The sequence below is a fragment of the Ursus maritimus genome, unplaced genomic scaffold (genome assembly GCF_017311325.1).
Source record: "Ursus maritimus isolate PB19 unplaced genomic scaffold, ASM1731132v1 scaffold_22, whole genome shotgun sequence".
NCBI lineage: Eukaryota > Metazoa > Chordata > Mammalia > Carnivora > Ursidae > Ursus > Ursus maritimus.
Window position 1 is genome coordinate 22,359,577 of NW_024424675.1, and position 22,545 is coordinate 22,382,121.

Here is a 22,545-nt window from a genome sequence, read left to right on the forward strand (position 1 = left end):
ATTTGGAGGAGGGGATGGGGTTAGGATCTGTGGGGGACGGATTAAAATTCTTAGGGGCGGGTTTATTATCCTGACAGGGTTAGGATCCTTAGGGGCAGAGTTCGAAGCCTTGAATGGGAGGTGTTTAAAAAAAAAAATCTTTGGAGGCGCCTGGGTGGCTCAGTTCCTTAAACGTCTGCCTTCGGCTCATGTCATGGTCCCAGGTCCTGGTATCAGAGTTCCCCATCGGGCTCCCTGCTCAACGGGGAATCTGCTTCTCCCTCGGCCTCTACTCCTGCTCTTGTTCTCTCTCTCTTTCTCTCTCTTGTTCTCTCTTAAATAAATAAATAAATAAATAAATAAATAAATAAATAAATAAATAAAATCTTCAAAAAAAAATCCTTGGGCGGTGGAATTAGGGTGCTGGGAGGTGGGGTGTGAGATTCCAGTCCCTGCGATGGGGTTAGAATCTTCAGGGGCGGAGTTAGGATACATGGGGGTGGGGTTAGCATCGCTCAGGGCGCGGCTAAGGAACCCAGATGGCCTCTGGGTGCCACCGCGTCCCTGGTCCCAGCCGGGGTGCACCACCGAGGCCTAGAGGCGAGCGGGAGAGGACCCGGGCGGTTCAGCGCCAGGGGAGCCGGAGAAGCCGCGGGGCGCCCAAGCCCCTCAGAGCACCGCCCTTGCCTCTTCTCGAAAGTTAGCCCGTCTCCCTTTGGGCACGGGCGCCCCGGGACCCCGGGGGCCGCTGAGCTGGGGGGGCGCTCGAGCTGCGAGGATCCGGGCTGCCCGCAGGACGAGAGGCGGGAGCCCAGGTGAGTGGAGCGCACAGGGCCGCTGAGCGCCGCCTGAGGGTCTTCGCTGCCGGGGAGCCCGGGGTGGGGGGCAGGGCCGGCTGGGGTGCGGCGGGAAGGGGCCGTCGGGGGGAGCCGCGGACCGGCGGTGGGTTGAGGTGCCGGCGGAGGAGATGGCCCAGCTGCGAACCTGGAGAAGCTCTGGGGAGGGGAGCTCTGGCCACCGAGTCACTTCGATCCAGCTCAGCTTCTCGGAGCCGTCCAGGTTCCCTTTCTGCAAAAGAAAAGAAAAACGAGAAGGAAGGGATGGGGCTTCACGGAGACCGGGAGGGGAAGGCCCTTACGGTTCCTGGTGGGGGTGGGTGACGGGTCACGGCGGGTGGGCAGCGGGTTGGCAGCCGCCGTGGGGAAGGGGACAGCTGGCCGTAGGCGCGACGTGCGAACCACACCCGGGCGGGGCTGCAGCTGGGCCCGCTCGCTGCGCTCCCTCCTCCTTCCGCGCTGCGCGCCGATCCCCAGCAGGTCTGGGTCAAACCTCAAAACCTCCTGGACAGACCACAGAGTGTCTGCCCCATCATTTTCCTCTTCGTCAGACCTTGGGCCAAGTCGTTCTCTCTCTCCGAATTCCAGTTTCCTCATCTATCAGATGGGGCTCTTACTCTTTCTCCAAGGCTACAGTGAGCTAGGTGTGGGGGTCATGCAAGGGGAAGTGGGATTCCGGGAGCAACCGGCCTGTTGACCTTGAGCAAGGGATTTGGCCTTCCTGTGCCTCCGTTTTTACACCTGTAGGATGGGGTTATTAATAATGACTCCCTCACAGGGTCGTTTTGAAGGTTAGGTTGTTACTGATGGAAAGCTCTTAGAGCTCGATGAACTATTGTCGTAGCTATGACGGTCCAGCCCAGTGCTTCTCAAACTTTGGCAGTATACCAGAATCACCTGGAAGGCTTGTTAAAACACGGATTTCTGGGCCCTGACCCCGGATTTCTGAGTCAGTATGTTCAGTCCAGGGCTCTGAGAATTTACATTCCCAAGTGATGCTGTCGCTGCTGGTCCAGGGACCATGCTTTGAGAACCACTGCGGTAGCCTTTGGCCAGCACAGAGAAATGGCCAGCACAGAGAAAGCCTTCAACAGATATTGGATCCTTTATCCCCTGGCTTTGTCTTCACTATCCTTTTTTTTTTTTTTTTGAGGGTGGGGGAGAGATGTTAAAATAAAGTAAAGGGAATAATATACTAATAACCCATGAACCCACCACCCAGAGTTTAATGTTAGCATTTTGTTATGTTTGCTTCTGATTTTTTAAAAATAAAATTATTAAAAGTGGCAGATCAGATTGAACCCTCTCCACCTTTTCTCTCTCTCAGTCCTGTTTTTCTCCCTCCCCAGAGACGACCATTGTCATGAAATATAGTCCTTTCCAGTCTGTGCCTTCAAGAATTTATTACATAGATATGGATGCATAAATAATGCATACAATTGTTTTTTTGTGTTTTAAAGATCTCCAAAAATGCTATCCAGCTGTGAGATTCTTCTGCAATATCATTTTTCTTTTCCTTGCCTTATCATTAAGTTGTCAGGGTCTAGCCAGGGTGAGAAGCAGAGATGTAAGTAGCTCCTTCCTTCTCAGTGGAGTGCCCCAGCAGGTGACCACCCTACCTGATTTCTCATTCCCCTGTTGCTGGACATTCAGGTGTGGAACAAGGTGTTTACTACAACAAACCATTCTGCTGGGACCATCCTGGATGTATGTCATATACGTCGAACTCCACGTCAAACTCCAGCATGCTCCTCCAAATGAGCCAGACAGGTGCCCCCAAATATCCTTGGAATTTTTTAAACTTTATTCTTATTTTTTAAAAGATGTATTTATTTGAGAGAGAGCAAGCAAGCGCACAGAGGGAGAAGGAGAAGCAGGGAGCCGGATGGGGGGCTCAATCCCAGGACCCTGGGATCATGACCTGAGCCGGAAGCAGACATTTAACCAACTGAGCCACCCAGGCGCCCCCCTTAGATATTTTAATGGCCACATAGTATTCCACTGTCTGGATGCACTATAATTTGTTTAACCATCCTAGGAAAGCACTTTAATGTAGTTTGCAATTCGTAAATTCTTTTGAGTCAAAATTCACGTAGCATTATAAACTTAACCATTTTAAAACTAAAAATTTGGTGGCATTTACTACATTCACAGTGTTGTGCAACCAACACTTCCATAAGGTCCCCAAATATTTTCATCTCCCCAAAAGGAAGCATTGAACCCATTAAAGCAGTCACTCCCGCTCCTCCCTCCCCACAGCCCTTGGCAACCCCCAGCCTGCTTTTTGTATTTTAGGATTAATTTATTCTGGCTTCTTCCACATAAGATAATGTTTGCAGGGTTCACCCAAGTTGTAGCATGTATTGATATTTCAGTTCTTTTTACGGCTGAACAATATTTCATTGTATGTATGTACCGCAATTTGCTTACGCATTCGTCGGCAGATGGAAATTTGGGTTGTTTCCACCTTCTGACTGTTGTGAATAGTGCCGCCGTGAGCATGCGCCTACAGGTATTTGTTTGAGCACCTGTTTTCAGTTTCTTGGTTTACACCGAGGAGTGGAATCACTGAGTCGAATGGTAATTCCATGTTGAACTTTTTGAGAAATTGCCAGACTGTTTTGCACCATTTTACGTTCCCGTCAGTCACGTAGAAGGGTTCCAGTTTCTCCGCTTCCTTGCCAACACTTGCAAGGCGTTTTCCTTTTTTAAAAATTACTATTATTGTAGCCACCCTAGTGGGTGTGGGAAGCATAGATCTTAATCTCACCCTAACCTGGCTGCTCCCTGGGGGCCTTTAGCCCTGAGGGTGAGGAGTAAATTGTCTGCATTCAAGGGAACAGGCAGGTCTCGCACTTTAAACTCTTTCTGGAAAGTAAGGGCAAAGACGTGTTGGTCTCCTAAACTCCTGTATCACTAACACATAGTAGGTGCCTGGCACATAGTAGGGCCTCAGAAACTTTGAACATAGGAATGTTGGACAACCTCTCCCCTCCTGAGACTTCAGCACATAGGTGTACGTCAGTTGGCCCCACATACTGATTCTTTATAATTGGTTGCCAAGTTTTAACACCAAGAGAACTCACACAAATCTGGATTTCTGTCTTTTGAAAAACTAAGGAAGTTGGCAGTAGTGGGACTAGAGACTCCGCCTCCCATCCCCCTCTGCTATCCACTCATGGCAGGTGAAGCTTCGCAGGAGCTCCCCTGTGGACTACCCCCAGGGCTGTCGGTTTGCACCGCCTTTTCTTGGATCACTTTCCTCATGTGGGTGTCCCCGTGGGCCTCTACGGCCATTTGAGTTTTCAAGTCCTGCCCCCCAGTCATGATAAGGCCTCCCCTTTTATAGAAAAAGAACACCAGGTCCAGACAGGGTAAGTAGCTTTCCCAAAGTTACACAGCATGTGAGTGATACAATCTCTTTTAGCCTCCATCTTTATAAACAACCCCCCACAGCACTTTGGTCCCCACCCCCTGTCTCCAGCTTCCTCCACCCCAGGGCTGGGAGTTTCAGTGTACTTCTAAGGGCTTGGGTAATGATGCTGAAGAAACCCTTGCTCCACCATAAAACACACCCTTGTTCTTGGCTGATGCCTGTGGCCCTCTACGTGTCGCTGCACCCTCCGAATGTCACTACACTGGGGTCTGCATTCCTGATACTGCCCTAAGACACCCACCCAAGCTCTACCATCACCCTGAAAGCCTTTGGTCTAGGAGATTTGGTGCAGCCAAGCGAATAGGAGACCTTTCCTCTCCCCCTGCTTGTGTTCCCTCTCTCGCTGACTGACTGTCTCTGTCAAATAAATAAATAAATAAATAATCTTTAAAAAAAAAAAAAAAGGAGACCTTTCCTCATCTCTGCCGGAGAAATGAAGAACCGTAGATGGAGGGCAGGAGACCTGAGGCTGAGGGCCCACATTGCCTCATAGAAGCTATGATGCGTTCGGCAAATCCGTCACTCTCTGAGTCTCAGATTCCTCGTCTGAAAGATGGGAATAAAGATACTACCTCCCAAGTCACGTAGCAGAAGTCCTTTGATGGCAACACACACAAAAACAATGTTCCGTATTTTCTGTGGGCATACGTTTCTTTGGAAGCAGACCCTAGAAAAGGAGCCATGTGCATTTACTATTTGGGAGAGGATCCCAGAAACCCCTGGGAGGAGAGTGGGGAAGCGAGCCAGAAGAGAAGGCAGCCAATAGCAGTGTGTTATCAAGCCAGTCACTACCGTGGGCCCCAAGAAACCAGTTACGCTAGGAGCCCTGGGAGCCAGTGAGCATGCGCGGCCGGTGAGGGACCTGGCGTATTTATCCGTCTGCTTCTGTCAGTCCCTGGTTGAGGGCTGCTCCTGGGGGGTGATATTTTCTAGCATTTGCACTTGCCAAGCTCACAGGCAGAGTAGGCGCTAATGGCCACACAGAAATCTCTCAGGCAAAGAAATACAGGTGCCACCAGCAGGAGTGCTCTGAAACGCTGAAGGGCAGCGTGGTGGGGGAGCACACGGACAGATACCGTGCGTGCGTCCATACGCGTGTGCGTCAGTGCAGAGACACAGCGACCCGAGGGGCAAGGGGTGGCCGTGGAGAGCCTGTAAAGGGAGTAATCCAAAGGCACCTTAGATTCCTCTGTAAGGTTTTCCTCTTTAATAAGGATGATGTCCTGCCTTACCAGGTGATGAAAGATAATTTTAAAAACAAAATACATACCCTCCAAAACAGAAAAGAAACTGAGACTCTGTCAACTATAAAAAAGCAGCTGTCGAAAGGTCAGAGCGTGCATTATTGTGGCTTCAAGGTTTCTATTTGTGGGGGACAGATTTGGGGGCAGCTGACCTTGGAGCATGATGGGAAATTAGAGTTCAAAGTTGGCCCTCAGGGGCAAACTGGCACCCATGTCCTGTCCGAAGGGGGCAGCTTCCACTCAGTTCCAGTCAAGGAGGGGCTTCATTCCTCTCCAAGCGCAGATGAACAAACATGGATATCCCTTTTCAGTTTAGACACGCATTTATAACTCGTTTCAATGAGGAAAACCAGGGCACCCAGGAGGCTGAAGGAGACTTCATTCAATTATTCAAGAATTTATTGAGTACCTGCTGTGTCCTCGTTTTACACACCGAGATAGAGCAGTGCACAAAACAATCACTTTCCCTCATGTGTCTTACATTCCAAGGATGACAGATCATAAACAGATCCCTAGGTAATTTATTAGTGTGTTAGTTCAGGTTCTTTGAGAAGCAGACTCTCATCTCAGAGAGACTAAATATGCAAGAAATACCTCAGCGGGAATGAGTGTGGGAGCAACTAGGAGAGGCTAGGAGAGTCAGTAGATGGCAAGGCATGTTGGACTCCAAATGAAGAAAGGGAAGGAGGAAAGGAGGGCAGGAAGGAAGAAGGAAAGGAGAGGTGGAAGTGTCTTAGACTCTAGTGCAGTTTCAAGGAAAGCTTGGCAAGCTGTTCGGGGAGCCCTTAGCCACAACCTCCTGTCAGAGGTCCCACTGGCATGGCCTGCCTCAGTTTCCCTGCCACACTCCATCATTGGCTGGAAACAGCCCATAGCAATAGTGATGATGGACTTCAAAGCATGGCAGCTGGGCCATTGGTCAATTCCACTCTCTGCAGTCGGAGATCTGAGAGGCCCATCTTCATGGCCACCACATCAGCTGCTGGGTAAAGCCACGAAGAATACAGCTGGGAAGGGCTAAAAAGTGACGGGAGTTGGGGGTGATGAGGGAAGGCCTCTCTGAGCAAGTGAGATCTGCAAAGAGACTTGGGTGACGTGAAAGAGGCTTTTTGGGTGAAGAACATTTCAGAAAGTAGCATGTGCGATGGCCCTGAGGTGGAAACATGGTTGGTGAATTGAGGAATAGCAAGAGGCTAGTGTGGCTGGAAAGGATGTATCAAGGGAGGAAGGCAGGACTACAGGGTTGGGGGGAGCCCAGATCATGGAGCCTTGTTAGCCACAGAGGGGACTTGGGCTTTTATTCCAAGTGAGATGGGAGCCCCAGGAGTTGGTGAGCAGAGGAGGCACGTGAACTGATTAATATTTTAAAAAGCTTGCTTGTCTCTAAGAGGCAGGATGGGGGTTCAAACCCAGCTCTTCGTGACATCAAATCCTATCCTGGAGTTTACAAACTTGCTTGCCGCCTGCTTACCTTAAAGATAAAATTATTCTAAGGAGGTTCACAATTGCCCTTGAATTCTGAACTTGAACAGGTGACCTGGAGGTAACAATGAACATGCTAGGAATTTACTCCATGTTTAGGACAAGTAGTTGACACACACGCATCTCAGAGCCAGCCCTCTGGCCGAGTCAGGCGAATGACCCCGGGCCTTGAGTTCCTCTTCAGCGTGTTGCTCTGTCCCTTGCTATTGTGTAAACCAGGCACCACGCTCACCCTCCCTGGGGCGCTGCTCCACCTGCATAAGGAAGGTCTCACCAACCCCTTCATGTTTGCCAAGTCCATGTTTTGAGCTCTTTGATGAGAAAGAAACTGAGGGTCAAGAAAAGGGAGTGAAGAGGAGTCAGGGGTGAGCCCAACATGTCCACTGGGGATAACAATCACTTGGGGGTTTAGGTGGTTCATTGAGAAAACAGGGAACTAGAGGAGGGGATCTGCACGGCTCTGCATGCCTGGAAACTCTTCCGGAAGTTGTCCCTGTGGGGGGAAGTCTTTTTCTCCACCTCCATGGCGAGCTGTACCGAGAAGGTTCCTCTAATTGGACAGTCTTGAGCGCGGGGCGGTAGAGGTCTGCCTGCCTGAACTTCCTGTTTGGGTTCCTCGTCCTCATGCTGCAGTTCCCCACTGTAGCCTCTGGGGCCGACCCCAGTGAGAGGCAAGAGAGCTGGTTCTCATGCTACCTGCCACCGACCACCCGGGAAACCTTTCTGCTGTGGATCTCCATTTCCCCATCTGTAAAATAGGCTCTTAACTCTGGTCCTGCTGACTTCACCCAACTATGGTCAGGCCTGTAGAAGGTTGAACACAATAAATTTACTCCACAAACATATATGGAGGGCCTAATACATGCCAGGCACATTCTAGGCATGGTGTCAATGCCTTCAGCTTCGTGGGGTCCATATTCCACACAGCCTCACCTATGCTAATGGATCTAGAACCCTCTTCTCATCCATCAAAACCTACTGTCTGTGAAGTCTTCGCCATAAGCCATTTACACTTAAGTATGAATTGCAATCCCTAGTAAGAATTTCCTCTGCACTGGGCAGCACTCTTTGAGGTTTAAGGGGGGCAGAAATCCAACTTAAACTGGCCCATGCAGGAGAGGGAGATTATTGGGAAGTCCATGAACACATCTCCTTCAGGAAGGGCTGCATTCCAGGGCTTGGGAATCTGTGTTTCTCCATTTTTTGGCTCTGCTTTGCAACTCTTTTCCAGCCAAAGGCCAATGCATGACTCTTAATATCCAGGATGGACTCACGTGTCCACCTTTGCTTCTGTTACTGCAACTCTGATTGGCCAGACTTGGTCAGACACAACCCCCCCCCCCCACTGACATCTACAGCTGGAGGTTGAAGTCAGCTCTACCCCAATCCATGAAATGAGGATGGGGGAGAGGTGGTTCCCAAAGGAAGACTGCGGAGTGGTTCTCAGAAGAAGGGGGAGCAGAGACTATACAGGAAAGAACTATCCTCCAACATCTCGCTCCATATTTGGAGAAACTGAGGCCCAGAGAGATGTTGGGACTTGCCTGAGCTCACACGGAGAGCTCGTGGCAGAGGTGAAACCAGAATCCAGGGCTCCTCAGCCCCAGCCCTCACAGGCCTCTGCTTGAGCCTAAAAGCTCCTTAAAAACCATCTCCTGCCCACCCCACAGGAAGCCCAGGCAGCACCCTGGCCTCCCTGCCTCGGGCTTCACTCCGAGCGTGCAGGAGGAGTCTCTGTGGCTCCATGGCCTGCCTGGTGACCGTGGGAAGCACCCACGGTGAGTAAGCTGAACTTTCTCATTTCCCTTTGTGTAATGCTTGCAGAAGCTCAGGGGGAGCGAGTTTCAGTTTCCAGGAGCTTCGCAGTGACCTGAGGAAGTGTCTTGGCTAGGGGTCAGGAGTTCTAAGCTAGTCTGGGACCAGGCAAACAACTTCTGCTCTCAGAGCCTGGCTTTGAGTCACATTAGACAAGAATCATGTGTTCAGAAGTTTTTAATAAGCTTCTCACATCCCTGTCACCCAGGACCTCGGGCCAAGCCTGAGAAGCAAGGGCCTCCTATTTTACAGGGCAGGAAATGAAGCTCAGGGGAAGCGACCTACTGACGGTCACATAGCCAGGCAGTGGCAGAACCGGGATCCAAACCCAAGTCTTCTGACCCCAAGTTCAGCCCTCACTCCACTACCTCGGTGGATCTCCTGAAGAATTGCGAGAAATGCAGATTCCAGGCCCTCATTCCCAGAGACTCTGTTGCATTCAGTCCAGATTGTAGCCCGGGGATATGCAAGAAACAGTGAGGACTATTTGGGTGCGAGCAGTAAAAATCCGATTCAAACCGTCTTAGACCAAATTGAGAATTTATTTGCTCATAAAATGGAAAAATCCTGAGGTTGGCAAATTTCAGGCATCGCTGGGTCCAGGTGTTCATACGTGTCTTCGGGAATCACTGTCTCCATCGCTCAGCTCTGCTGGCCTCTGTGATGGCTTCACACTAAGTCAGCCCCTCCTGTGAGGTCAGAATGACTCCCAAGAGTTCCAGTTCCCTACNCCTACACCTACATCGGCTACCCTTAGAGAAAGAGCGTGCCTTTTCCCTAATTTTCCCAGCAAAATCCCAGGGCCGATTCTGATAGCCTCAGTTAGGACCACATACATACCTATAGCTGAATCGACCACTGTTGGTTGTCAGGGGATGTGGAATTCTCCGGTTGGCCAGACCTGTATCAAGTTGTCGATCCCCGAAGGCAAGGGATGTGTTAGCCTCCAGAAGCTCCCTGCATGGAGTGGGAGAAGGCTGGTCAGGGAAAATCCAGGTGCTCTTATCAGAAGAGGGATGGCTGCTGAGGAAGCAAGAGCAAAAGGTGTTCTGCTCAAGTAGGAGGATCGCACAGATCATCTGGGCCTTGTCGAAATGCACATTTTGACTGGGGGTGGGCTGTGAGTCCGCATTTCCTTTTTTAAAAAAGATTTTATCTATTTATTTGGGAGAGAGGGCGTGTGTGCACAAGGAGGGGAGGGGCAGAGGGAGAGGCAGACTCCCCCCTGAGCAGAGAGCCCAGTGCGGGGCTCGATCCCAGGATGCTGAGATCATGACCTGAGCCGAAGGCAGACGCTTGACCGACTGAGCCACCCAGGTGTGCTGACTCTGCATGTCCAACAGCTCCTCTGTGATGCTGCTGCTGGTCTCACACTGTCACACACGGTAGCCACGTGCTCTGTTACATTTCTAAGCTCACTTCAAGCCACTGGATCACCAGGCCTCTTCAGTCCCTTCCTGCAGAGAGGGCCTAGGCTGTGTAACCTCCTCCCTCATCCTCTCCTTGCCCTCATCCATCCCATGGCCCCCAAACCCACCCAAACAGCAGCGCCATCTATTAGGGAACCAACTCATCAACGTGTTGCAGACTCAGCTGCCAAGTCCCAAGTCATTCCTGGGGACACTGTCCGTTGTGATCTTCGGGAACCTTTATAGGCGGAGCTGCATAATAAATTCTCGTTTGAATTTAGTGCTCACAAAATATTTGTTTCTGTTGACAAATTGCTGTGCTCCCTGGAATTTTATGGTGACAATGTACAAATTCCCATTTTTACTTTGCCCATAAAGAAGCTGAGAGAGAAATCTAGTAGGCAGTAGCAGTGGCACCCTGGGCTTCTGGTTCAATACTCTTTCCTTTCTAAATGGGGTAGCATAACTCTTTTTGAGTCTTGAAGCACTCTGGATATGGTCTAATATTACAGACTCCCTCAATTCTTTGTGGAAGTCAGTACTTCTTTGGAACATTCTTTTTTTTTTTTTAAGACTTTATTGGGTGCCTGGGTGACTCGGTTGGTTAAGCAACTGCCTTCAGCTCAGGTCACAATCCTGGAGTCCCAGGATCAAGTCCCACATCGGGCTCCCTGCTCAGCAGGGAGTCTGCTTCTCCCTCTGACCCTCTCCCCTCTCATGCTCTCTCTCTCTCTCAAATAAATAAATAAAAATCTAAAAAAAAATAAAGATTTTATTTATTTATTTGAGAGGGAGTGAGAGAGCGGGAGGAGGAGCAGAGAGGGAGGGAAAGGAAGGGGGAAAGAATCTCAAGCAGACTCTTTGCTGAGCATGACCCTGATGCAGGGCTCAGTCTCACGACCCTGAGATCATGACCTGAGCTAAAACCAAGAGTCAGATACTTAACCGACTGAGCCACCCAGGCGCCCCTTTGGAACATTCTTGACTTTCCCCAAATCTTGATTGGAATCCTCCCCATTCTTCAAAACCCAACTTGTTATCCTGCTGCTCGATTATTATAAACAGGTTGCTTTTTCTATGAACATGTTAACATATATGTGTTAGTGGCAGAACCCCGATGTATTCATTTTATAGAAATGGCTTGATATTATATATCTTTTGAAGTTTGCTTTTTTTAAGTCAATAAGTATCTTGGCAATCTTTGCATGGCTTTGACTGTCTTTGCCAATCTGTAACAGCTTCTTTGTATGTGACTTTGGAACATAATTCTGTATATTTAGTCTTCCCTATTCAACTCAGTCCCTGGAGCCGGAACCACATCCTGATGCTTTTACTGTAGACTGATTACAGGCTCTGGGCATTCATTTATTCACTAATTATAATTTATGCTCCTACTATGTGCCAGGGAGATGCTAAGCCAAGTGCTGAGGGCCACAGCCATGAGTAGGACCAGCCTCTGCTATGCTGCAATGATGGAAAGGTTGTCTGTCTGCACTGTTGCATTCCACAGCTTCGAGCCACAGGTGGCCATTGAGCACCCGAAACTGGCGAATCCTAGAGGAGATGAGCTATACCTGTAACGTACACATTGGGATTAGAAGACTTAGTGTGCGAAACACAAGTATAAGGTGTCTCATTGATACTTTTTTAAACTTTAAAATTTATTTATTTATTTTTTAAATTTTTATTTTTTATTTTATTTTATTTTTTTTAGATTTTATTTATTTATTTGACGGAGATAGAGACAGCCAGCGAGAGAGGGAACACAAGCAGGGGGAGTGGGAGAGGAAGAAGCAGGCTCCCAGCGGAGGAGCCCGATGTGGGGCTCGATCCCATCACGCCCTGAGCCGAAGGCAGTCGTTTAACCGCTGTGCCACCCAGGGGCCCCTATTTTTATTTTTAAGTAGGCTCTCAGTCCAATGTGGGGCTTGAACTCTTGACCCCAAGATCAAGGGTCACACACTCTACTGACTGAGCCAACCAGGCAACCCTCATTGATAATTTTTATATTGATTCCATGTTAATAATTTTTGACATGTTCAGGAAAATAAATGCATCTTAAAATTAATTCACTTGTTTCTTTTTACCTGGAAAAATACGGCTATAGAAATTTTTTAATTACATACATGGCTTTCATTACGTTTCCAGGTCTGGTGGTCACAAAAATGAGCATGTCTGAGGTCATGTCACGCCAAGCAGTGGAACAATTCTCCTGGTTTAAGGGGACAGTCACATTTTATGCAAATTTGACTTCTGCCAGTACATAACTTTTTAAAAATCATATTTTATTGTGCAAAAATTGAACTAACGGGAACTCCCTATTTTAAAAAATTAACTTCTTGGGGCACCTGGGTGGCTCAGTTGGTTAAGCATCTTACTCTTGAGCTCAGCTCAAGTCTTGATGTCAGGGTTGGGAGTTCAAGCCCCCATTGGGCTCTAGGCCTACTTAAAATAAAATAAAATTAAATTAAAATTAAAAGTTAACTTCTGCAGTGTTGCTGTTATCTCTAAGCTTGTGGGTCAGAGGAATTGTATCTGTGTTTGCTTTATCCTCCACGTTTGCTAGTTAGCAGAATTGGTTATGGTTAACATTTCTGTAGGGCTTGCTGTGCCGGGAACCTTTACATTTATCAACTCGTTCAGTGCTCACCACCACCCTGTGCGGTAGAACCCCACCGTCCTTTCTCAGAGGTGGCCTCGGATCATGCATCAACATGAGGGTGGCAGAGTCCCGTTGCTCAGGACCCCGAGGCCATCTCAAATATGTAAATTGCTGGTATAAATGATACTCAGTAGGAGCTCAGAGAAGCAGAAGGAGCTGCCCCGCATCACACAGCAGTGTTCTTCCCAGAATGCTCTTCTATAATCAAAAAATACGAAATGTAATACGATTGTATGCCATACAGAACCACACGATATGCTGTCTTATTTCCAGAACCGTGAGACACATTTATCATAAGTCAAAGAGAGGTGTTTTAAATACATACAAGTACATTATAAAGCCGTGATTAATTGTGATAATTTTTCAAATTAATGAGCCAGCACTCTGGGGGTCTGAAGCAGTTCCTTATTTTATTCACAACAGGCAAATGAAGCAGAGACCGCTTAAGTCTTGAAGTGGTAAATTGTTGCCAATTCCCACACAGACGGACAGAAACATCCTTGTGAATAAAAAGAATCTTTTTTAACAAAGTAACTCCCCAAAGCCTAGGAATATGGATTTTTTTTCTTAAACCACAAACATGTGTTTATTTTAACAAGATAAGTGTAACTGAGTTCTAACCGCTTTGGAGGAGAATTACAATGGTGTAGAGCTGAGGAAGACAATTACTCTCTCATGGGGCTGCTTAGGGCTCATCTCAGCAAATACACATGAGCATTTTGAGAGAAGAAATAAAACATTTCGGCCACTTTTGCAATTAAGTTTTGACTGATCTGATAAATGTGTTTTCTTTAAGTATCTTTAAAATTCGTGAACCCATCGGTAATATCTGTCAGCTTTACCTCCAAAATGTCCCTCCTGAATCTGTCCGTTGCTTACCTCCCCGGTGGCCACCACCCCGGGGCCTGGCCACCATCTTCTCATGCCTTCACTCCCGCAGTGAATGGGGTTCCCTGCCCTGCTTCCTAGAGTCCACACTCCACCCAGCAGCCATTATTTGAAATGCAAATGAATTCCATCATTTTCTTGCTTAAAACTTTCCATGGTTTCTCATCATCTTTAGAATCAAATCCAGATTCCCCACTGGCTGTAAAAGATATGGCAGCCTAGTCCCAAGCCACACTCCTCTTGCCTGCCTGTGACCTCCAGCCACACCGGCCTCCTTTCAGTACCTTGTTCTCTCCAAGCACGTTCCAGCCGCAGGGCCTTTGCACTTGCTGTTACCTCTGCCTGGAACGCTCTTCCCTCACTGTGTTACATGACTGGCTCCTTTGTGCCACTGGGGTCCCAGGTCTGACGTCACCTCCTCAGAGAAGTCTTCCCTAATCACCCTGTCTAAAAAAGCCCTGCACTGTTGTTTCCTATCACATCCTTTATAATTGTCCTCACACTTTTCACTAACTAAATTTATCTTGTTATGTATTTGTTTACCTGTTTGTTGTCTGGGTCTCCCGTTCGTCTCCAGGGTGAGCTCCATAACGGCATGAACTCGCTTATCTTATTCATGGTTTAGAAGGGGGCTCTGGGGCGCCTGGGTGGCTCAGTCAGTTGAGCGCCTGCCTTTGGCTCAGGTCAGGTTCCAGGATCCTGGGATCGAGCCCCGCATCAGGTTCCCTGCTTAGCAGAGAGTCTGCTTCTCCCTCTGCTGCCACTCACCCTGCTTGTGCTCGCTCGCTCTCTCTGTCAGATAAATGAATAAAACCTTAAAAAAAAGAAAGAAATAAAATAGAAGAGTGCTCAATAAGTATTTGCTGAGTAAACTAAAGAATGAATGACCAAATAAACTTATGAGAGAAAGAAGGAAGAAAGAAAGAGAGGGAGGAAGGGAGGAAGGAAACTATTATAAGGCAGTTATAAATGATACAAGGAAGACGATGCCTCGACTACTATGTAGCTGGGTTGTTTGAGCCGTATGACGTGACCTCATCTTGGTCGTTGACTATAAAATGGTCATTTATTATATAATAATGGTATAGTTTCACTTTACTGTTTGCTCTGAGTCCCACACTGTGCTAAGTATTTCCCCGCCTACATGTTTTCTCATCCTTCCAACACCCTGCAAGTGTGTTGTATTATTATTATCCCCACTTTGCTGATGAGGAACTGAGACTGGGGAGCAGGGCGAGTGATGGGTGAGGTGTTGGTGGGGTGGAGGGGTCAAACGTCAGCTCAAGGCTTTCTGATCCCAGCACCCGTGGTGCCTACCACCCATTCTGCTCCAAGGCTCTGCATGTTGAGTTTTGATGATCCTCATGATTTATTCTCTGAATAAACTCCCCATTGCAGGGGTCCTTGGTAGCATGACTATGACAGCTTGTCAACTCTGTGTGGGTATGTGGCGGACATGGACGTGGGGAAGCCCAGGGGTGGCAAGGGTGGAGTGAGTGGGCTTGGCAGGGGCAGTGGGTCAGGGGGTGGGGGGAGACAGGGTAGGGGAGAGGGAGCCAGCCTGAGGGCAGGGGGCCTGGAACCCAGCATCCAAGACTCCTCTGTGTGGAGCTCGGGGCAAGCAGGCTCACTTACCTTCTCTGTGATGCAGGATGGGGTGCATGAAGTCCAAATTCCTCCAGGACAGAGGCAAGGTCTCAAAAAATGAGCCCAGCACCAACCCACACAACCCTGTGTATGTGCCAGATCCCACGTCTACCAGCAAGCGGGTGAGTGGGGGAAGAAAGGGGGTTTCGGCAGCCTGAGGGGCTGCCCCATGCTGTCCCAAATTGCCCTAACAGCTTCCTGTTTTTCCAACGGTCAGCAAGGTGTGTTTGGGGTGACACGGAGCTGACCCGTCACCAGCAATGCCCTAACTCTCTGGAATACACCTGCACCAAGGACCTGGGACAATGACGTCACTCCTCCTTGTCCAGCTGCCCAGGCCTTGGCCCCTCCACCCGGGCTCCAGGGACCAGGTCCTGGTGGGCATGGCAGAGGCCCCAAGCTTGGGCAGTAGCACAAGCAGCGCTGACAGTAGCCAGTGACCTGACCAGTAACAACAGCAGTTGAAGTAGTGATAGTAAGGATAGTATCAGTGCTGTAACAATAACCATAATAACAATTGTAACAGCAAGACCAGTGGAGTTTAATGGCAAGGGCAGATGCAGGAAATAAAAGAAGTGGTCATACTCGTAGAGGTGTTTGCTTACTTATCCTCTGCTTATACAGGGCTCATGACGAACCCTGCACTGTCCTAAGTGCTGTATGGTTATCAATACCTAGTGGCCTCACAGTAACCCTAGGTCTTGATTTTTACTATACAGGTGAGACACCGAGCTTAATAACTTGCCGAAGGCCGTACGGGTAATAGGGGGTCGAGGCAGGATTCAAACTTGGGCCATGCATGCTCCCAAGTACCAGTGGTTGGAGCAGGAGAAACAGGCAGAAGCCAAATGCTAACGAGGAGCAGTAGTCAGGGCAGTACTAGTGGTGGTAATGGGAGCAATAGTTGCCATGGCAGTCGGGCCACTACTCCTGTAGTCATGAGAGTGATGGAAGAGTGGCTGTAACAGTAACAGTGCTGTCAACAATAACAGAACCAGGAGTGGTGGTGACGGTACTATAGCTACAGGAATGGCTGTACCGATCTTACCGTTCTTGGAACACCTACTGTGTTCTAGGCACTGGGGTCAGGTGCTTCCACATTATTAGTCCTCACCAAAAGCTGTGAGGCAGGAGTTATGCCACTTGAAAGCCCCTGTGACTAAGGCTCAAAGAGGTGAAATGCCTCCCAGGGGCCACACAGCTGGGAACAGCAGAGCTGGGTCTTTCCAGTCCTGAGGCTGGGGTGCTCTCTACTCTGGAATCCTGCAGTCCGTGCTGTAATCTGAAGTCATCTAGGGAAGCACGGCCTCTGCTTGCTGCCTCCAGAGGCAGGGGTGCTCTCTCTTTCCTGGGGCAGGCCCTTAGAAAGTTCTTCCTCAGATTGAAGGGAGGCCTGTTGTCTCATAATTAACTCCTTGTTCCCAAACCTAACCCTTAGCCCCACACCAAATACATCCATTCCCTTTGCCCCATGACAACTAGCAGAGAATAAAGCAAACATCTTATCCCAACCCACCCATTCCTTCCAAATCATCTTTCACGCATGGGTTCCTGGCCTCTCTCCATTCTGCTTGCCCTTCTCCAGGCCTGATGTCTAGAACAGGGCTAATTCTGGGAATGTGGCAAGGGGGGTGGAGATAGTGGAATACACCTCCCTCCCTCTGACACTTGACATCCTGATCTTGAGATTTAATGATCTTCCCACACCAGTGATGTCCTGAACTGACATCCTAAACCCTAAGTCACTCCTAGATCTGTTCTCTCTCCTAACCTGTGTGGCCCTGGGCCCTTTCTGCGGTTCAGGCTCCAGGTTCTCCGAGGCCCTCTAGCTTGGCACCAGTGGGAAGCAGAGGATTTTCTCCTACCAGTTTCTGGTCTCCTGAGCATCAAGTTTATGGGATGCTATTATTGGCCGTGTGTCGTTCTCCTGCAGGGCATTAGTTCAGTGGTAAGTTGGTAAGTGTTCCTCCAGAGAGAGGGTTCCCAAGCCAAATCAGTTTACAAAGCACTGGGCAGAACAGGCTCCTTCCCTGCGGGGGTCCTCAGAGCTTTATGACTCTTCACGGGCTTTGTGGATCTCCCCAAGGAAAGATACACCTCTCCTTGTTTCCCACACCTGTTTCTCTAAGTTTACTTAAGCATGCGACACGCAAACACATTCCCCTTGAAAAGAAAAATCACAAATGGCAGTGAAATCTACAGTTTCTTCTGACCGATGTCCCCCTCCCCAGAGGTATCCCACCTCTCCCCAGAGGCATCAACTGTTGTCAATTGGTGTGGACCCTTGCACACCTTTTTCCAAGAATTTACACTCACACACATTCATACTTAGGATGTGTGTACGTGTTCTCTGTACATGGATTGTGTTTCTCATTCTGAAGAACAAGCTTTTTTCACTCAACAGTGTGTCTTTAAGGCCTAGTTGAGCCAGGAATGAAGTTCCGTGTCGCTGAGGGGTTTCGAGCCCCACCGTGTAGGTGTCAGAGCCCCTCTGGATGAACACTTAGGGTCCTTCCTGTACGTGATGGAGCCTTGATGCGTGGGACACATTGGTAGACCTACAGCTTCTTCAAGCATATCTTAGAAAACACTGATCTGGACCAACCCCCTCACCATATGTCAAGGGGGGGGGGGAACAAGCCAGGATCCCCCAGTATGTCCAAGGCCAAGGCCACAACCCAAGAGACCTGGGTCTTTGCGGTGCCTCTCATGTGCTGTGTGACCTCACGTATGTCCCCAGCCCTCTCAGATCCTCCTCCCATGGCACACAGGCCTGGGATGAGATACTCTGGGGTATCCTTTTTGACACAGACCTTCTGGGGCTCCCCACACACAGATTCAGCCCCTTCTCCCCTTTCTTCCCCACAGCGTCCTGACAACAGCAACAACATCCCACCAGGGTCCACGGATGGTAAGTATTTGGCAAACGCGTGTGGTGGAGTCTTGTGTCATGGAGAGGGTTAGGTTAGGGGCTCAGTCAGAGCTTAAGGCAAAAATCCCAAACTGTCAAAACTGCCCTTGCAAATCCTTTACATCACTCCCAAAGCACTTTGTACGGCTATTTCATTTCTATTACACTGTCTACCAATGTGAACAATACACCTTTAGCTTTAAACTCTAGATCGCACGCCGCATGGCAAGATCCTTCCTTATACCGTGAGACAGACATGTCGAAGGGTCCAGGGCTGGGTGCCAGTTGTTGGGATGGGAAACATCCAGGGCCGTGGTGGCGCTCAGATAAAGCCTCACCATCCTGTGTGTCTCTCTCCCAGCAGGTCCTGATGACATCATTGTGATTGCCCTGTATGATTATGAGGCCATTCACCATGAAGACCTCAGTTTCCAGAAGGGAGATCAGATGGTGGTCCTGGAAGAGTGAGTCCCTATCCCAATCCTAAGACATAGCTACCTGCAGTACTCAATCATGCTCTCTTTTGTGTTTCAATAAAGAACCTGATAGACTATTTTATACTAGGGGGTAAATGGCTGATAAGAATCATAATAGAGGAGGAACGATTTGCTGTTAACCTGGACGAGAGCCACAACAAAGGCGCTCGTGTACTTACTAGCAGTGCACATGCAGGCAACAATGAACAGGTGAAAGGGCTTTCTCAGGGAGGTCTTCCTTGGGCTCCTGTAGCTAAGCTACGGGTTTATCTAGGGACCAGACCCTGCACAGGTACCTTTGTATTCAGAAATCTCTGGATCTCTGAGTTTGCCACCTCTGGTCCCCTATAGTCTTCACCACCAGCGTAGTGTCACTGTGTGCTGGGCCTCAGGAATGGGAGTGGTTCTACTTGGTCAGACCACTCCCTGTGGCTCTTGGCCCACAATGAGTCCACCACGGGCACAGGGCCCCATACCCTAAGTATGGACCCCTGCAAGGCCAGGGGAAGAGTGGGGCCAGAGACCTAGGGCTGCAGGGCTGTGAATGCAGGGACCGGGCTTGATTCTAGACCCTTGGATGCACAGTGGGGCTGTTGTAAAGATCCATGCCCTAACGACAGAGTGCAGGCTGGGGGCCAGGACCGTGGTAACCCTGCCCCTTACCCTGTCTGCTTCCTGGGGTTGGGAGGGTATTCTAGGCCAAGGCTGGGGGGTCCAGGAGGACCAGGGGATTCCCAATTCTTCCTGACTCCTTTGTTCCCTCCTGTCCTCAGGTCTGGGGAGTGGTGGAAGGCTCGATCCCTGGCCACCCGGAAAGAAGGCTACATCCCAAGCAACTACGTCGCCCGAGTTGACTCTCTGGAGACAGAGGAGTAAGTGTTCCATTTTTCCTGCCCTACCGAAGGAAGTCCGAGCAAAATCGGGTTTGTTCCTGCCTCGGGCTTTTGCACTCACTGTCTCCCTTGCATGACACACTCTTCCTAGGGGTCTGTCCCTGCCTGGCTCCTTCCCGCCCTTCACGTCTCCTAGGGGCCTTCCTCCACCGCCCTGTCTAAGGCAGATCCCCTCCCGGACTGTGTCTCTCATGGAGACCTGTTTTGTTCCCTCCTGAACACTTCTGGCTAGCAGGAACAATCTTGTTTCTCACGTTCATGGCCTGCCTCCCCCACTAGTGGGGAGCATTTGAGGACGGGGAGCTTGTGTATCTGCCAGTGCCTCCTCAGCACAGGCTGGCATGCAGTAGGTGCTCAATACATATTTGTGGACTGAAGTATGCGGCCGTGCCGAAGAGGGTCTCTGGCGAGGCGAGCCCGCCTGCACCTGGCTGGCCATCCCCGCTTTGGTTCATTCAGTAAGTGAATGACGTGCCTGCACGTCCCCAAGCCCCAGACGGGGGCCTGCAAGGATGCATCAGACACAGCCCCCCTCAGAGAGCTCCCTGCAGCCCAGCGGGCTAGGCTGCAGGCTCTTCTCTGTGTCTGGCTTGACTCTGAAAACATAAACAGTTACACGGCATTCATGCATCCATGCCATCATCCAACAGACATTTGTGGCCATCCGGCAACCCCGTTCCAGGGACACTGGGTGCCTCAGACAGGGCTCCTCCCTGGAGATGTTCACAGCGTGGTGGGCAAGACTGGCGAGTGAAACGGTGGCCATGCTATGGGGCGACCACAGACCCCAATCACAACCAGCCATTCAGAAAGTTAAGAAATGGCGGTCCCTCTGGTTTTCTCTCTTTTGCCGCCTCCCTCTGGCTTGATAGTGTTGAGGGTTTGAAATGCTGACCTATTAGAAATTAAAATGTTTGGGCTTTCCCCATCTGAGAGTCATGCCCTTCTCAGTGCACATGAAACCTCTTTGCTGCGCGAAGTCTCCCTTCTGTGGCCGTGAGGAAGGGCTTTCTCCTACCGCTGACCCCCTGTCCTGGACCACCCCCCAGCACACCCCTTAACTGCTGCAGGCAGGGCTCGGTTCCTTCTCACTCCTTCTAGGCTTTCTCTTGGGGCATCCAGTGCTCTGCTCCCAGACTCCGGGATCTGAACACTCACAGCACACCTGCACCTCCCCCCCCAGCCGTCTAGAGGAGGCACCGGCTGGCAGTACTCCTCGAGGGCAACATACCTGCCAAGTGGAAAAGGCGGGGCGCAGACAACATATGTGACGGGTTATCGTTTGTGAACAAAGGGGATACCCTAAATGGCGGATCTCGGTCTTGAGTGCACCAGCATCACCCGGAGGGCTGGCTAAACTACTGGTTTCTGGGCCCTGCTCCTCAACTGTCTGATTCAGAATTTGCATTTCTAACAAGGTCTCAGGTGAGGCTGATGCTGCTGGCTCGGGGACTCACCTTGAGAACCACTGACCTAAATAGACACATCGGGCTTGCCGAGGGCACTCCCGCGTTCTTGCGTCTGCATCAAGAAACGGCCAAGGGACGGTGCGTTTGGGGAGAGCAGTCCAGGCATTGGGAAGTACGGGGGGAATCTTACTTCCTCCCCGTCCTTGAAACAGACAATACTTTGAATGTTTCAAAATGCAAATGGTGGGGAAGGAGATAGAATAAAGTGAAAAATCTTCCTTTCACCCTGTCCCCAACCAGCAACTTCCCCTCCCCAGAAGCAACCCATTGCTTATGAGTCTTCCCAAATGCTTTCTACTTGTGTAAGAAAATACACATACCTCCCTTTACTTTACACCAGGGGCCAATACCACACACGCCGTCCCACACAGTCCTTGTTCAGGTGCAGTGTTCATCACGTAAATGCCCTACCATCCCCTATTAGTGGTCACTGGTTCGCTTCCCGTGCTGGGCTATAGTGACTCTCCTTGTGTATCTGTCATAAGTTCCCAGGGGTGGGATTGCCAGGGAGACAGCTCTTACCATACACCCTGCTACATCGCTTGAATGTTTCACCATAGCACGAGTCAGTTCACAAATGAAAGCAAAGAAAGCAGGCGGTCAGTTTCCCATGGTGACAAAGAGTGTGGGCTCCAGAGTTAGACCGCCTGGACTTGAATCCTGCCTCCACCACTTCTCAGCTGTATGACGCCAGTCAAGTAACTTGCTCTCTCCGTTCCTCAGTTTTCTCATCTATAAAATGGGGGTAATAAGGGCTATGATTCCATACAGTTGTTGGGTGGATAACGAGAATTTCATGAATGTTAGCTGACTTTCTCCCCCAGTTGATGCAGAGGAAACAGAGGCCCAGAGAGGGAAAGCGACTTGCTCAAAGTCACACAGCAGATTTGTGGCAGGTGCAAGGCCTGCTAACCTCGAGTCTGGGATGCTTTCCATTACAGTGCACGAACCACTCCTCACCCTGCTGAGGGTAGGAATGGATTTGGCTGCTGCTGCTGCTGCTGCTTGGACTTTTCCACTCAATATCCCAAATATCCAGGGAGAAAAATGAAAAGATCGAAGGATACGGCCCCAAGTATAAAATTATTTGAAACTCACATTTTCACTTGAAAATTCATGTTGACTTTATATTCAACTTTGCACACACAGAAGAAGATACATTGTAAAGTTTACAAAGCTCAGGCCCCCACTCACATGGACCTTTGAGACCCTGAGAAGATGCTCATTTGCACCTGTGAAACTGGTGAAAGCAAGACTTGACCACAGTTGGTTAAGACTGCTGTGTCTTCCCAGTCAGTGTTTCTGTCCATCACCATATCCTGCACATTGGGTGGCATTGGAATGACCCATGGGCATTTTGTATTTGTAATACTGTATTCTTTTCTTTAAAAAAAAAAA

The 22,545-nt window shown here is 49.6% G+C and overlaps 1 protein-coding gene across 2 annotated transcripts in view; it reads left to right on the plus strand.

The window, feature by feature from the left end:
- The first annotated feature begins 478 nt into the window (after positions 1–478).
- Positions 479–22,545, plus strand: part of HCK (HCK proto-oncogene, Src family tyrosine kinase) — a 37,889-nt gene continuing 15,822 nt past the window's right edge. The window contains exons 1-5 of one of the 2 annotated variants that reach the window (XM_040638138.1): positions 479–794; positions 15,403–15,520; positions 18,267–18,309; positions 18,674–18,773; positions 19,559–19,657. In XM_040638138.1, the coding sequence (XP_040494072.1) occupies positions 15,404–15,520; positions 18,267–18,309; positions 18,674–18,773; positions 19,559–19,657 (359 nt within the window). In that variant the 5' untranslated portion in view covers positions 479–794; position 15,403. Of the gene's footprint in view, positions 795–15,402; positions 15,521–18,266; positions 18,310–18,670; positions 18,774–19,558; positions 19,658–22,545 lie in introns of both variants that reach the window. The other variant, XM_040638137.1, reaches the window with a different exon arrangement.